The sequence below is a fragment of the Syzygium oleosum genome, unplaced genomic scaffold (genome assembly GCF_021117445.2).
Source record: "Syzygium oleosum isolate NSW1041296 unplaced genomic scaffold, Sole_v2.1 Sole_v2.13, whole genome shotgun sequence".
NCBI classification, from domain to species: Eukaryota; Viridiplantae; Streptophyta; class Magnoliopsida; order Myrtales; family Myrtaceae; genus Syzygium; species Syzygium oleosum.
The window spans coordinates 3,358,032-3,370,617 of NW_026607497.1; the positions used below are offsets into that span (position 1 = coordinate 3,358,032).

The 12,586-nt window shown below is 38.8% G+C and overlaps 1 protein-coding gene across 2 annotated transcripts in view; it reads left to right on the plus strand.

Moving 5' to 3' along the window:
- Positions 1–12,586, plus strand: part of LOC115687689 (probable disease resistance protein At1g61300) — a 154,703-nt gene that overhangs the window by 100,935 nt on the left and 41,182 nt on the right. Inside the window, exon 1 of one of the 2 annotated variants that reach the window (XM_056316895.1) lies at positions 6,172–6,832. The exons of the other annotated variant lie outside the window; for it this stretch is intronic. Coding sequence (XP_056172870.1) covers positions 6,223–6,832 — 610 coding nt within the window. The 5' untranslated portion in view covers positions 6,172–6,222. Of the gene's footprint in view, positions 1–6,171; positions 6,833–12,586 lie in introns of those variants that run through there. 2 annotated transcript variants of the gene reach the window in all.

The window sequence follows — 12,586 nt, forward strand, 5'->3', positions numbered from 1 at the left end:
TAAACTATTGACTTTAAACGCATCAAATTTCCTACTTCCTTCCCATATGGAAAGAACGCTCATGGATCACTGTAATACAATGCCATGCTAATGGGCCAGCCGCTGATTCATACAAGACGCTACACTAGACAGCCAACATGTGATGAAACAAAATTAGAAGAAAACGTAGGAAGTTGATCCCCACCTTTCGACCAAACATACTCAAAGAGGACGTCATGAAAAGTTTAGTTTTCTTACGCGCATGTTGTGTTTCTACAAAAATGTGTGGGATTTTGATTGTGTGGCCCAATTGGGCTAACTTGATGGTCAGAACCCAGAAGTCATGATCTTTTTAGTAGTTAACCCGTCTATAAAGAAAAACAATCAAAATCCCACACATTTTTGTAGAATATTACCCAACTTTGTAAGACATACATAAGAAATCACAGGATTTACAGATGTGCTTTTCCTTAATATAGTAAGGATGAGACACCTGGTGGGTTATCGGGTCCGGGATTCATTTCTGCCAAAAAGCGTATCTTAAAATCTGCTTGCTGCATTGCAGGTTTGCTGGGGTCTTGGTTATGTCGTGGCTAGCCTCTTCTTTGCTGTGGTTGAGATGTCAATCCAGTCTTTTCCATGATATCCAGTCCAATCTTCGGTTCTCATCGTATTTCCAGTTTACGGGTTTAGGTTGCCATTTCAATCTGCGGTTTTCAACACCACTATACCTTGTGACGGCATCAGCCATCAAGCGCGTAAATATGAAGTGAGATGTCTTTTTCATGGTCAACAGCTTATAGTGACCTACAAGGGGAAGTTAATGCGGACTTTCGAGGGCATCTCCAGAAGAGTTGCACCTAGATCTCTTGTTGCTCTGTCATCCGTTTTGATGTATTAGGTCTTAGGAATAGCGAATATCATACTCTCTCTCTCTCTCTCTCTCTCTCTCTCTCAAATTCTAAGCTTGTTTCTAAGGCTATGGAAGCTGCTTAATATCAGGACTGTGTAAGCTCAGAAAAATATGAAAATTTGAGTACTGTGAGTGAGAAAATCTGGGACTCTGAGCAAGTTATTGGCTTTTTTCTTATATAGCAAGTTTCATGTGGATTGCCTAGCAAAAAAGCAAGTAAACCCATATATAAATATGCAAATTATGGGGTGTCATACAAATCAGAAGTTACTTCCAAGTATTGGTTTGCATTATTCATCACCTACCAAAGATGGTGAATACGCTTTTCAATAGGGGAATAATCTGGTCATCAATGATAACTTCTTGTTTATATTAGGTGGCAAGTTTAATTGGTGGTTAAGGCATTGACTATGCCTGAGCTTTCACATTCTCTTGTTGTTCAAGATTTGATTGTTTAATGAGCTCAGTCAGGCTGAAGAAAACAAGGGAACAGAAAGTAAAGCAAGCTTGAGAGAGAGAGAGGGAGCGCGCGCCACTCGCAAAGAGGAAGGAGAATTGTGCTACGTGCTCGACTTTTGACTTTTCCTTTCGATTATTTAAGCTTCTAGAATTCAAATTTGCTTAAGCTTTAAGAATTGTATAAAAAGCATCATTCTAAAAGTCATCTTAAATTTTTGACAAACAACATTTTTTTCATGGTAATGGGAAATTGGAGGCCGCTTTAAGAGTTGCTTTACATTAAAAGAAAAAAATTTTGAAATTAAAAAGGATTAAAGGATGAAACCAATGGGGTGATTGGTCGAGTGGTTGAGAGTTCCTGGCCTTAGACAGTAAAACTGATGAGGTCCTAGGTTCAACTCCCGTCGATCACATCTTGGGGGCTTACCCGGTGGCATTGGTCTTGTACCCCACCACCCCGAGGAATAGTCCATTGAACGTGGAATACCTCGGTTATCAAAAAAAAAAAAAAGAGGATGAAAATCGTATTGTATCGGCTATTAGTGACCTCACTTGAATAAAGAAGTATACAAAGTCGCGAGTGGGCAGTCCCATCAAAGCGCACTCGGTCCGACGTGGCAACATTCTCCCGGCGAGTGACGCGAAAATGATGCCGTCTTGCTGACGTGGCACCTCCAAGTGCTTGCTTCCATCGACACGAGGGCAAATGATCACCGAAATCACACAAAAGCATCAGTCGAATCCCACACAAGTTCGCGAATTCCCATTAACAAAAAAAAAGGTGGAAATGAAAAGGAAATGATGCCGATTCCTTCTCCTACGCCCTAACTTTCTTTCTCTCTCTCTCTCTTTGTGAAAAAAGTCGAGAGAAATTCGCCATTCGCAGTGCACGATCGTGGGCTTCCGATAGAGAGAGAGAGAGCACGCAGTGACAGCGAGGAATTGCCTTCTACAAAGAAAAACAATCAAAATCCCACGCATTTTTGTAGAATATTACCCAACTTTCTAAAGACATGCATAAGAAATCATAAGATTTAAAGATGTGCTTTTGCTTAATATAGCAAGGAAGGATGAGACGACAGGCGGGTTATCAGGTTTGGGATTCACATTTTTGCCAAAAGGCATATCTTAAAATCCGCCGTGGAAAAATAAGGTATGGGTGGACATTTTACCCAAACAAGCAAAAAAATTGGGTCAATCCAATTTGGAATTTCCAGGTTGCTTCGGGTCAACCGCATATGAAGAATCTTTTTTTTACCCTTGTGCTTGAATCCTAATTGAAATTTTTTGAATAGTTAGAAATATCATCGAAAGAATTACGATAATCTAGGCATACTAACACTTGTCGACCGAATTTGTTTGCTAAGTGGAATGATAGATTTTCTATTGAGTGATCAAAAGATTTTGCTAACAAAAATAATTACTTATGGATTATCACATCACTAAGTAAATTAATTCACTAGGCGAATCTTAGTATTTCTAACACTACTATTGCAATCCACCGGTAGGATCGGGTTGACCCCATTTAACTAGGCTTGATCCTGTTCGCTTGAATGATAATCAGAAATTTGGAATAGGCATAATTACAAAACATTCAGTCTTGTCAGTCTTCAGCTCTAAAGTTGGATACGTGTCACATTAAAATTCAGAGCTTTTATTTCGTTAGCGTTTTTCCTATGTAACTTCTCGCTTGGACTCCAAAATTGGACATTTCCTTTGTGAAGCTTCTATCCTAGTCTTGCTTATATACTTTTATTATTCATATTCATGAAATGTTGTTCTTAGTTTCTAAGTAGATTTTAGAGAAAACTGCGTGCCATGCACTGACCACTGGCTAAGTGCTTGCCAACTCGATCATTGACTATGAATAAATACTTGTGGTTTGTGGAGGGACGAAAGTAACCCCCCAAGCAGATACCTAGTTTCATAAAACTGAGGAGGAGGGGAGGAAAATGGTCCATTTGATCCTAAGTCCATTGTGAAAACATATTTGAACCATTGAAAAAAACTGTGTATTGCAATGTCCTTTTTCTATAAAGAAAAGTAAATTAAAGATGTTAATTTATCTTTAGACAGGGCTGTGCGTAAAGTTGCCGCCAACTTTGACTTATACCCTTGTGAATCTTTATTCTGTTCTCACCAGGAACCATATTTTATTCCACACGCAACTCAGCGGACCACCATCAACGTCTCCCCATTTTCCTGCTCCTTTCGTTCTTTATCAGAAGGTGCCTTTATTCGTGGCACTTCCATGTCCATAATAAATTCACATCGACAAAATAATGAGACTTTTTTAGATAAAGAAAAGTTCGGGAAAAATTTAAACTGAACCTAAAAATAGAATTTTTCTTTAAATTAAAAAAAAATTTGAGATGAATTTGTTATCGTCCCTAACTTTCATATCCTATAATAGTTTTATTTTAGAGAATTTTAACAATTTTTATTGGGTTGGATTTATTATCGAAGTGAAAATGTAACGTTGGTCTATACCTATCGTTTCATTACTTTGCTGATATGAATTTGTTATCGACGTGAAAGTACCACATCAAGTTAGAATTAGATCAATGTGATATATTTTTGAAAATTAATTGAATTTTGATGATTTTTTTTACGATAAAGTTTGAGAAGTTCGGAGTAGATCCGAGACTTGACATAAAGTTGAAGATGTTTTTGGAATTCACCGTCATATTATTGTACCTACTTTTCCAAACACATCGGTTTCCACCTGCTTAATAAATATGGTCGGCAAAAATATCTAGGGGCATTGACTTACCTAGGGAGGTGCAGCGCCCCTGGGGCTAGTGGTGGCCCCTGCCCCCCTTAGGGCCCCAAATTTCCCTTCAAATTAAGGGAGAAAAATGTATATTTCACTAACGATGAACGAAATGAAGTCTCAAATGATATTTTCATATAATAACAAGTGGAGCGGATTTAAAGTAAATACGTTCAGCCATAAACCACGAACAACGAATATCACCTCATAAAGAATGGAAAATTTAGATAATAGAAGAAGATGAGTATGGTTGAGTTCGTTTCTTCGAGATCATCATGTTCCTAATCCTCCAATATATACTACTTCTAGTGATTGCACCAACAATCGTATGGGATTATCCCCGATAATATCAATATGGGATACTATTTTCTTTGAGTAGCTGTGATATTTTGGTTGCTAGTGTCAAGGAACTTGTAGGGGAAATTAACCAAAAAAAAAGTCATAAACCTATTATATTGGTGCAAATTCAGTTCTAAATCTTTTAATTTTGGTTAATTTAATCCTAAATCTTTTAACGATTTGCTAATTTAGTCCTAATCTTTTTATGATTTGCCAATTTAGTTCTTCCGACTAATTTTGGCCCGAAATTACCGACGTGGTGATTTAAGTAGGCTAGGTTATCCACGTGATACTACCACACTAAAGTTGACAATTTTGATAATTCTTTTTAAAATTTTCTGAATTTTTTTTCCTTTTTCTTTTTGCTTTCCCTTTTTTACGTTTCCTTTTTCTTTTTCTTTTTCCTTATTTCCCTCTGCCAGTCGCCAGCCTTAGTGATTGTAGAAATCCTTCTCTTGAGATCAGTACATGAATAAGAGAATAGCTACTGGCTAGAGACGGGTACATTTCCTCAACCCATGGCCGTGCAAGCTACTCTGATACATCTCAAAACCATTTCCTCAATCTGTGGACATGACTAATTCACAGCTTGTTTGTTCTAATAGGTATGCATTGTGAAACAGGCGACTTTTTTTAGGTCATTTCAAAAGCATTTTGCCACAATAATTATCCATTTTAATATTTTATCATCCTGAAAATTAAAATATCTGTCTCGATATGAAAAATTATCGCAATTGTACCCGAATTTAGCCGTCACCCGTGATTCGCAGGCTTTAATACCTCCTAGTTAGATTAAGTATGATGGCGAATGAACCTTCTCTCACAAGTAAATTACTATTATTATTTTATTTTTTTGCTACCAATTAATTGTCCATTAGAGAGTAAAATAGAGGATCGTTGCCGCTCGACCACGGGCCGATGTCTAGTGGCCTTGTCATTGATGTGAGATAAGAGGGTACAAAAAGAACCCATCGGGCAAACAAGTAGAATCCTATGAAACTAGCTCGTTTCATAAAACTGAGGAAGAAGGGAGAAAAATGGTCATAATTTGAATCCAAAATCCATAGTGTGCAAAAACATTTTGATCATTGAAATTATGTGTTGAAATTAAAGACATTAATTTATCTTTAGATAGAAAGAATCTTTCTAGAGGGCTGGGCACAGAGTTGACGCAGACTTTGACTTAGACGATCACTTTTAAAGTCTTTGCTCTTTATGTGTTGAAATTAAAGACGTTAATTTCAATCCTAAATTTATTGTGTGCAAATACATTTTGATCATTAAAATTATGTGTTGAAATTAAAGACGTTAGTTTATCTTTGGATTGAAAGAATCTTTCTAGAGGCCGGGCACGGAGTTAAGGCAGACTTTGACTTAAAGGATCACTTTTAAAGATGTTATAGGTCCATGTCTGAGCCACGTCGCGAATCCCAACTCTAACCACCTTTCAAAGCCGCCGGTCAAAGCCATACTCGATGCGTGTAAACTGGATGGTTTTACCGTGTTCATCGTTGAACCAAACATGTTTTCTTCGTATCCGAGAGTGAAAAGAGAAGTTGGCTAGAAATGAGGGTGGGGTCACTGAAGCAGGGCCTTCTTTCTAAAAGAATTGGGGATTGACGAAGACTTTGAACCTATTCCCAACTCCAAAATTCATTTAAATATCTTACGGGCTCCCGCACCATTCTTCACCACAAAAAAGATCCAAGGTCTTCCTTGAAACATATCTGCTCGTTCTTTTGAGGGATACTCTAAGAAAATGCCCAGAGAGAAGGACTCCTTTCGGGATCATGTGAAGTTCCTGCCTAACAACAAGTGGAAGTGTAACTTCTGCAGCAAGGAGTATGGCGGAAGTGTGACCAGGATCAAGGCCCACTTAGCCGGAGTTGCAGGATATGGGATCAATGACTGCAAGGACGTCGACGGCCGAGTGAGATCGGAAGCCAGAAATGCGTTGAAGGGTAAAGGAGCGGCAGAGCCGAGCAATGGAGCAGAGGGCAATGTTGAAGAGGGTCCGCATCTGCCTGTGACTGCGAACAATGAAGATGCTCGGAGAGAGCCTTCATTCGCTGCCATGCCGGACCTGAGGTCTGATGTCATAAGCACTGTAGGTGTAAGTTCATCAGCCTTTCTTCCATTGCTTGAGACAAATTTGCCGAGTCAGTCTCTTCCGGCTCAAAACATGATCCCATGGGGGGAATTTCCATTCTCGCCGCAACAACCTCAATTTCATGCTGGTGATTCTTCCAGTCAGCCGTGGAATTTTAGTTATCCTAGCAGCCGTCCAGATCTCGCACCTGAACCTTTGACAAACATGCCACGCCCAGTGAATGCAGAAGAGGGAGAACCCAATACAGAGGTTCCACAAGGTATGTGCATCTCCAAATTCACCATATATTACAGCTCGTGCAGGACGCTTACTTTGTCTTCTAATCCTTAGCTAAGAATAGGGATATAGGCAGGACGCTTAGATTTCTATTAGTAATAGCAAACCCAAAATAGACCGGAAGTAATTGGAAGAGAGGAGTTTGATAAGAGTCGGGTCAATGATAACTAATGGTTCTTAGAAAATGAGCAGACAAATGCTTTGAAGGGTGACATTCAAATCTTGAAAAGCCATGGCTCTCTCTTTCAAATCGTGGAAGAGTCCTGCTAGGAGGACGGCGCAGTTATAGTAAATTTCTAAAGGTGGCATATTGACCACAAAAATGGCCTGCGTTAGTCCTTCCGCTATACTTTTTTCCTTTTGCTAGTGAATTTTTGATGATATGAATTGCGGAATCGCTTAATTGCACACTAAAATCCAAGCTAGCCTCCTTTTTTACTACTCTCTTGATTTGGATTTTGATACTAAATAGAAAAGAGAAATCAAATTACAATGAGTTGTATAAAGTAAAATGAATACAAAGTGTTTCGTACCGGCAAAAACATGACTCGAATACAATATAAATTTATTGAGAAAACCGAGCCTAAATTGAACACGACATAATACAATGCGGTTAACTTGAACTTAACAGATTGACAATATTTCATAAAATTTCAGTAAAAAGAACCGTGTCTCGTCACATTGGAACAATTCGTAATACAAGTATTAAATCAATTGAATATTTGGTCTTTAATAATTTTATGTTTCTTTTTTTCCCTTTTAATTTGTCCAGTTTCCTTAGGAAAAATATGGGGTTAAGATTGCACCGTTGCTAGTTATTTCTCATATGATTAGAGAAAGAAGATAAGACTTCTTATTTTGTATTATAATGAATGATGGCAGAGCTAAGTTCAACTCCCATGCTATCCAAATGACACAAGCACATCCATCTAAGAAATATTCCCCATTTGTTAAATATGTGTCCACACAAGATATAACACTTGCACACATATAACTATTTTCGGATCGCGTATAATAAATTATTTGCTCTTTCAATGATTCATACTTATCTCCAAATCATCCTTCAATTGATTGTTTTCACATTCAAATGCCACCCATATGAGACTTTAACTAAAAACACCTTCAATCATATTAAATTTAAGTTATATGAATATTACTTGTTTTCAAATTTTTAATTAAGTATGGCAGGAATTGTTGGGACACTAACTAAAGTACGATAATGGGACGAGAGATTGTAATCCATTGCCTCCAAGCCATCAATATTGTGTGGTTTCGTTTTTCTTAGTGCCATTAATTAGCGTCGCGGGTGAGTAACAGCCAAATGGATCACCCACCAATCAAAGATCAAATTGAAAGCCAGTATAGCTCTTTTTTAATAGGACAGTGTTGGGGCATTAGTCTTTGTACATTGGATGTGGAAATGAGGTATATCTCCGTTTTTTTCAATTTTAATTTCAAAATTCAACTTAAGGTCTTGTTATGGTGACTTTTATTCTTAACTTTCTACTTTAATTTGTGGGGTTGGTCTGAATTTTTCTAGTGTTGTACCGCTCGAACTTTGTAAAAGAATAGGTACATAAATGTTAGCATCTACATAAATATATAATAACAAGCTCTTTCTCGAGAGTTGCGTTTTAAGAGTGACATATAGGAGTCTAAATTGCAAGAGATTGATTGGTCTCTTTGCAAGTAGTATTTTCTTGCGCTCACCACTCATTTTTCCGTCAACTTGGATTACTTGTCCCGTTCCATACCATGAGTTTCATCCGGCAAAAAAAGATTGGTTTAATAATTTTTAATGTTGCAAATTAGCACTTATTGAAAATTCTAACATTTTTCGTAACTCTTGCTATGAAGTATTTCTTTGAAAGATTTTATTATTTTCTCTCAATATTACAGTAATGTAGTTTATTTTGTTCAAAGTATTGAGATTCGCATAAAATATGATACACTTTAACGGGTAATTTATGCTAAAATACATACTTCAATTTTCATATTTGTATATTAGCATAAAATATAGGGAGAACCACTTCCCATACAGGCCTAAATATCAATTCAACCCATCCCATAGGTACCCCAAGAGCCAAAAGGCTCAATCCAAACCTACAGCAACTAAACCCAGCAGACCCAAAACCCAAAATAGAATCTAAACCCAACGTCCCTCAACTATGCCCTCTTATCAACCCATTAAGAGACCAAGCCCAGCAACAAGGCAAGTGCTCAACCCCAAATACCCTGCCTTCGTTGAAACTTTGATCCTTTATTTACACTCATATATTGTTTATCTAATTTGATTTAGACATAATTGCTGGTTTCTTCTTTTCATAAATTCAATTTGTTTTATGAATATTATGGTTGTATAAAATACCATAAGTATTTCCTTGATGTTAGATGCAAGGACAAATGATGCACTCGTGGATAGTCGATCAGGTATTTTTGGGCTTGTTGGCGAACATATGCCTACTCTGAAAAGAAAGCTGGAAGAACTAAGCAGCCGAGGAGTCGTAGACTTGGATGAGTTAGAGACATGGTGTAAGAAATCAAAAAGGATAAAAGACTTGAGTATGGTCCGAGCATTCCAAGAAGGAAAATCTGTTTCTGCGCAACAGGTAGAAAGAGTGGACGACTCGAGCAAAGAAGTTGAAGATATTCTAGGCCACTATTGCTACCAAAAAGGGTCGACAACACATGCTGCAGGATGTAGGAAAAGTTCACCTTTGGTAACAACAGAGCTAGTAGGCAAAGAAAGTGAGGAAACAATCACAGAGATTTGTGACTATTTAATGAAGGATGAAATTGTCATCATTGGCATTTATGGAATAGGAGGAGTTGGCAAGACAGCCATTTTAATGCATGTGCATAATAGAGTACTTGAGAATCCTGCCTTCGATGATGTGTTCTGGGTCACTGTACCTCAAGAGTTTAGCATCTATGAACTACAAGACAAGATTGCCAACGTAGTCGGACTAGAAAATCTCTCAAAGGAGAAGGACGCGAAGAGAAAGGCGTCCATGTTGAATAGGCATTTAAAGAACAAGAGATATGTCTTACTTCTAGATGGCCTGCGGATAAATTTCGAGGTAGAGGATGTAGGAATTCCAATTGAAAGTGGTAGCCTTAAATTGGTACTTACAACTCGATCACTAGATACGTGCCATAAGATGCTCTGCCAAAAACAAATCAAAATAGGACCTCTATGTGGGCAAAATGATTGTTGGAGGTTATTCATAAAAAAACTTTGCTTCAGGAGAGAACTCCCATCAGAAGTTAAAAAAACTGCGATCTCCATTTTGCGTAAGTTTAGGGGTTTGCCATCTGGGATAATTGAGATTGCAACTTGCATGAGGGGAGTAGAGAAAGTGCACCAATGGAAAGACATGTTGCGAAGATTGGAAGACTCAAGGATGGAACTCGACGTGTTCAAAAGACTGAAACTAAGTTACATAAACTTGGGTGATCCTCAAGTGCAACAGTGTTTCCTGCATTTTATATTTTATTTTCAAAAGGACATTTATAAATTTAATAGAAAGGAATTGATTGAGTCTTTCATAGATGAGGGTTTGTTAGGTGGAATTGCCACCCGACAAGAACTGCACAACGAAGGTAACACCATATTGGACAAAATAAGAGAGGCTTGCCTGTACGGTGATGATCTAGAGGAACAGGATCTGTATGTACACCCTTTGATAAGGGACATGGCATTGCAAATAGTGAGGAGCACAACTCACATGGTAAAGGCCTGTATGCGATTGGGAGAAATTCCAAAGGAAGAGTTCTGGACCGATCGTCTAGAGAAAGTCTTTTTACAAGACAACGATATAAAAGAAATCCCAAACGGCATAATGCCCAATTGCCCTAAACTTACGAGGCTATCGTTGAATAACAATGTCTCTTTGGAATCCATCCACGAATCTTTCTTCAGGCATCTAAAGGGGCTAAAGGTTCTAGATCTCAGCAACACTAGACTCACAGATTTACCGGATGCCATCTCTGACTTGGAGAGCTTGGAAGCACTATTACTTCGAGGTTGTGATAAATTATGCTGTATACCTTGCGTACAAAAGTTGGGATCCCTAACAAAGTTGAACCTTCATGGGTGTGCAATGCTAGAAAAAGTGCCAGAGGGGATGGAGATGTTGGTAAAGTTGAGGTACCTCGACCTATGTGACACAGGGATCGAGACATTACCAGAAGGAGTGTTGGGGAAGCTGGTGAACTTGCAATATCTGGCGATTGGAAAAGGGATGGCATGGGAATGGACAAATTTAAAGGTGGAAGGACTCTATTGCTCTGTTTCAAATGTGGAAACATTCAATGCATGCGTGAGGTTTCTCGAGCAAAACAGCTCCCGACCATACGAACTGAGGTTGAATGAATCAAGATACCACTCCTTTATGGATATGCATGAGAGGCATATAATCATCGAAAGTTGCCATAGTATTGCGGCAAGGGTAGATGAAGAAATTGGTGGGGATGGCCACGCTCTACTTCCGAAAAATGTGCAAGTACTGGAATTAAGACGATGCGATGGGATGACAAGTTTGTGCGAGATAGGCCCACTTGATAATCTAGAGGAGCTGACGATAGAGGAATGGGAGAAGTTGGAGGAGCTGGGCACTGTCCACTTCCCTCACCTACGGAGACTGAAAATCACCTGGTGTTCCAAACTGAAGCATCTCTTGGAGGAGGGGCAGGGGCTTCCACGTCTACATTGGCTTAAAATCGAGGGCTCAGAGGAACTAGAGGAAATTAATATAGCGGCACCTCTTCTTTATAGTATAAAAGTGTACGGGTGTCCTAAAATGAAGAGAGCGGCGGAATGGGAGTGGCTGGCCACTCGCCTTCCAAATCTGAGGTCCATTAAAATAAAAAATTGTGAGAAATTAGAGGAGATAATAGGTGGTGGGCCAGCAATGCCAATCGGTGCCACTTGTCTTCTCGTAGAGGTTGAACTATATGGATGCAACAACATTAAGGGAGTGCTGCTGACGCATGACATGTTGCTCCGTCTCCCTTATCTCCAAGACATAACAGTCGGAGACTGCAAGGGCATAGAGGTGATAATAGGCAGTGTTCCCGACATGATGACGCACCCCTTCCTACCAAATTTATTATGGCTGACTCTACTGAATCTTCCGGAGCTGAAGAGCGTATGTGATGGGATCGTGAGTCGGGTTTCATTCCAACATATTGATATTAAAAATTGTCCGAAGCTGAAGAGGCTTCCTCTGCTTGACAACGGGTTCTCTTGTCCTCCCCTCTATCTTCAGAGTATTTGCATAAATCAGCTGACGTGGGAGTCACTGGAGTATCCTCCCCCCTCTCTTCGGAGTATTTTGATAGATCGGCTTACGTGGAGATCGCCGGAGTGGAACTATAACTTTTTCGATCCTCCACTTGAATGCTTAGTCAAGTTTTATGGTAAGTTGTCACCCGCAAATTTTTACTTTTCTTTTATCCTCTCCATCTCCTGCACGCCCTTTTAAGGATCCATCTCCCACGGTACAGTGAGTTACCTGTTTTTTCCAAACTTTATACCAACTATTAGACCTTGTGCACATGACTTTAATTACAGCTTGAAAGTATATCAAAATGGTTATATTATTATTGAAATTTAGATAAAGAAAACACTCCCTTCACTTTCAAATAATAATACTGGTGAGAGGGGTGTCAATGGTTCGGTTCGATTCGATTTTCTTAAAAAATCGAATCGAACTGAACCGTTAGAGATGCTCGT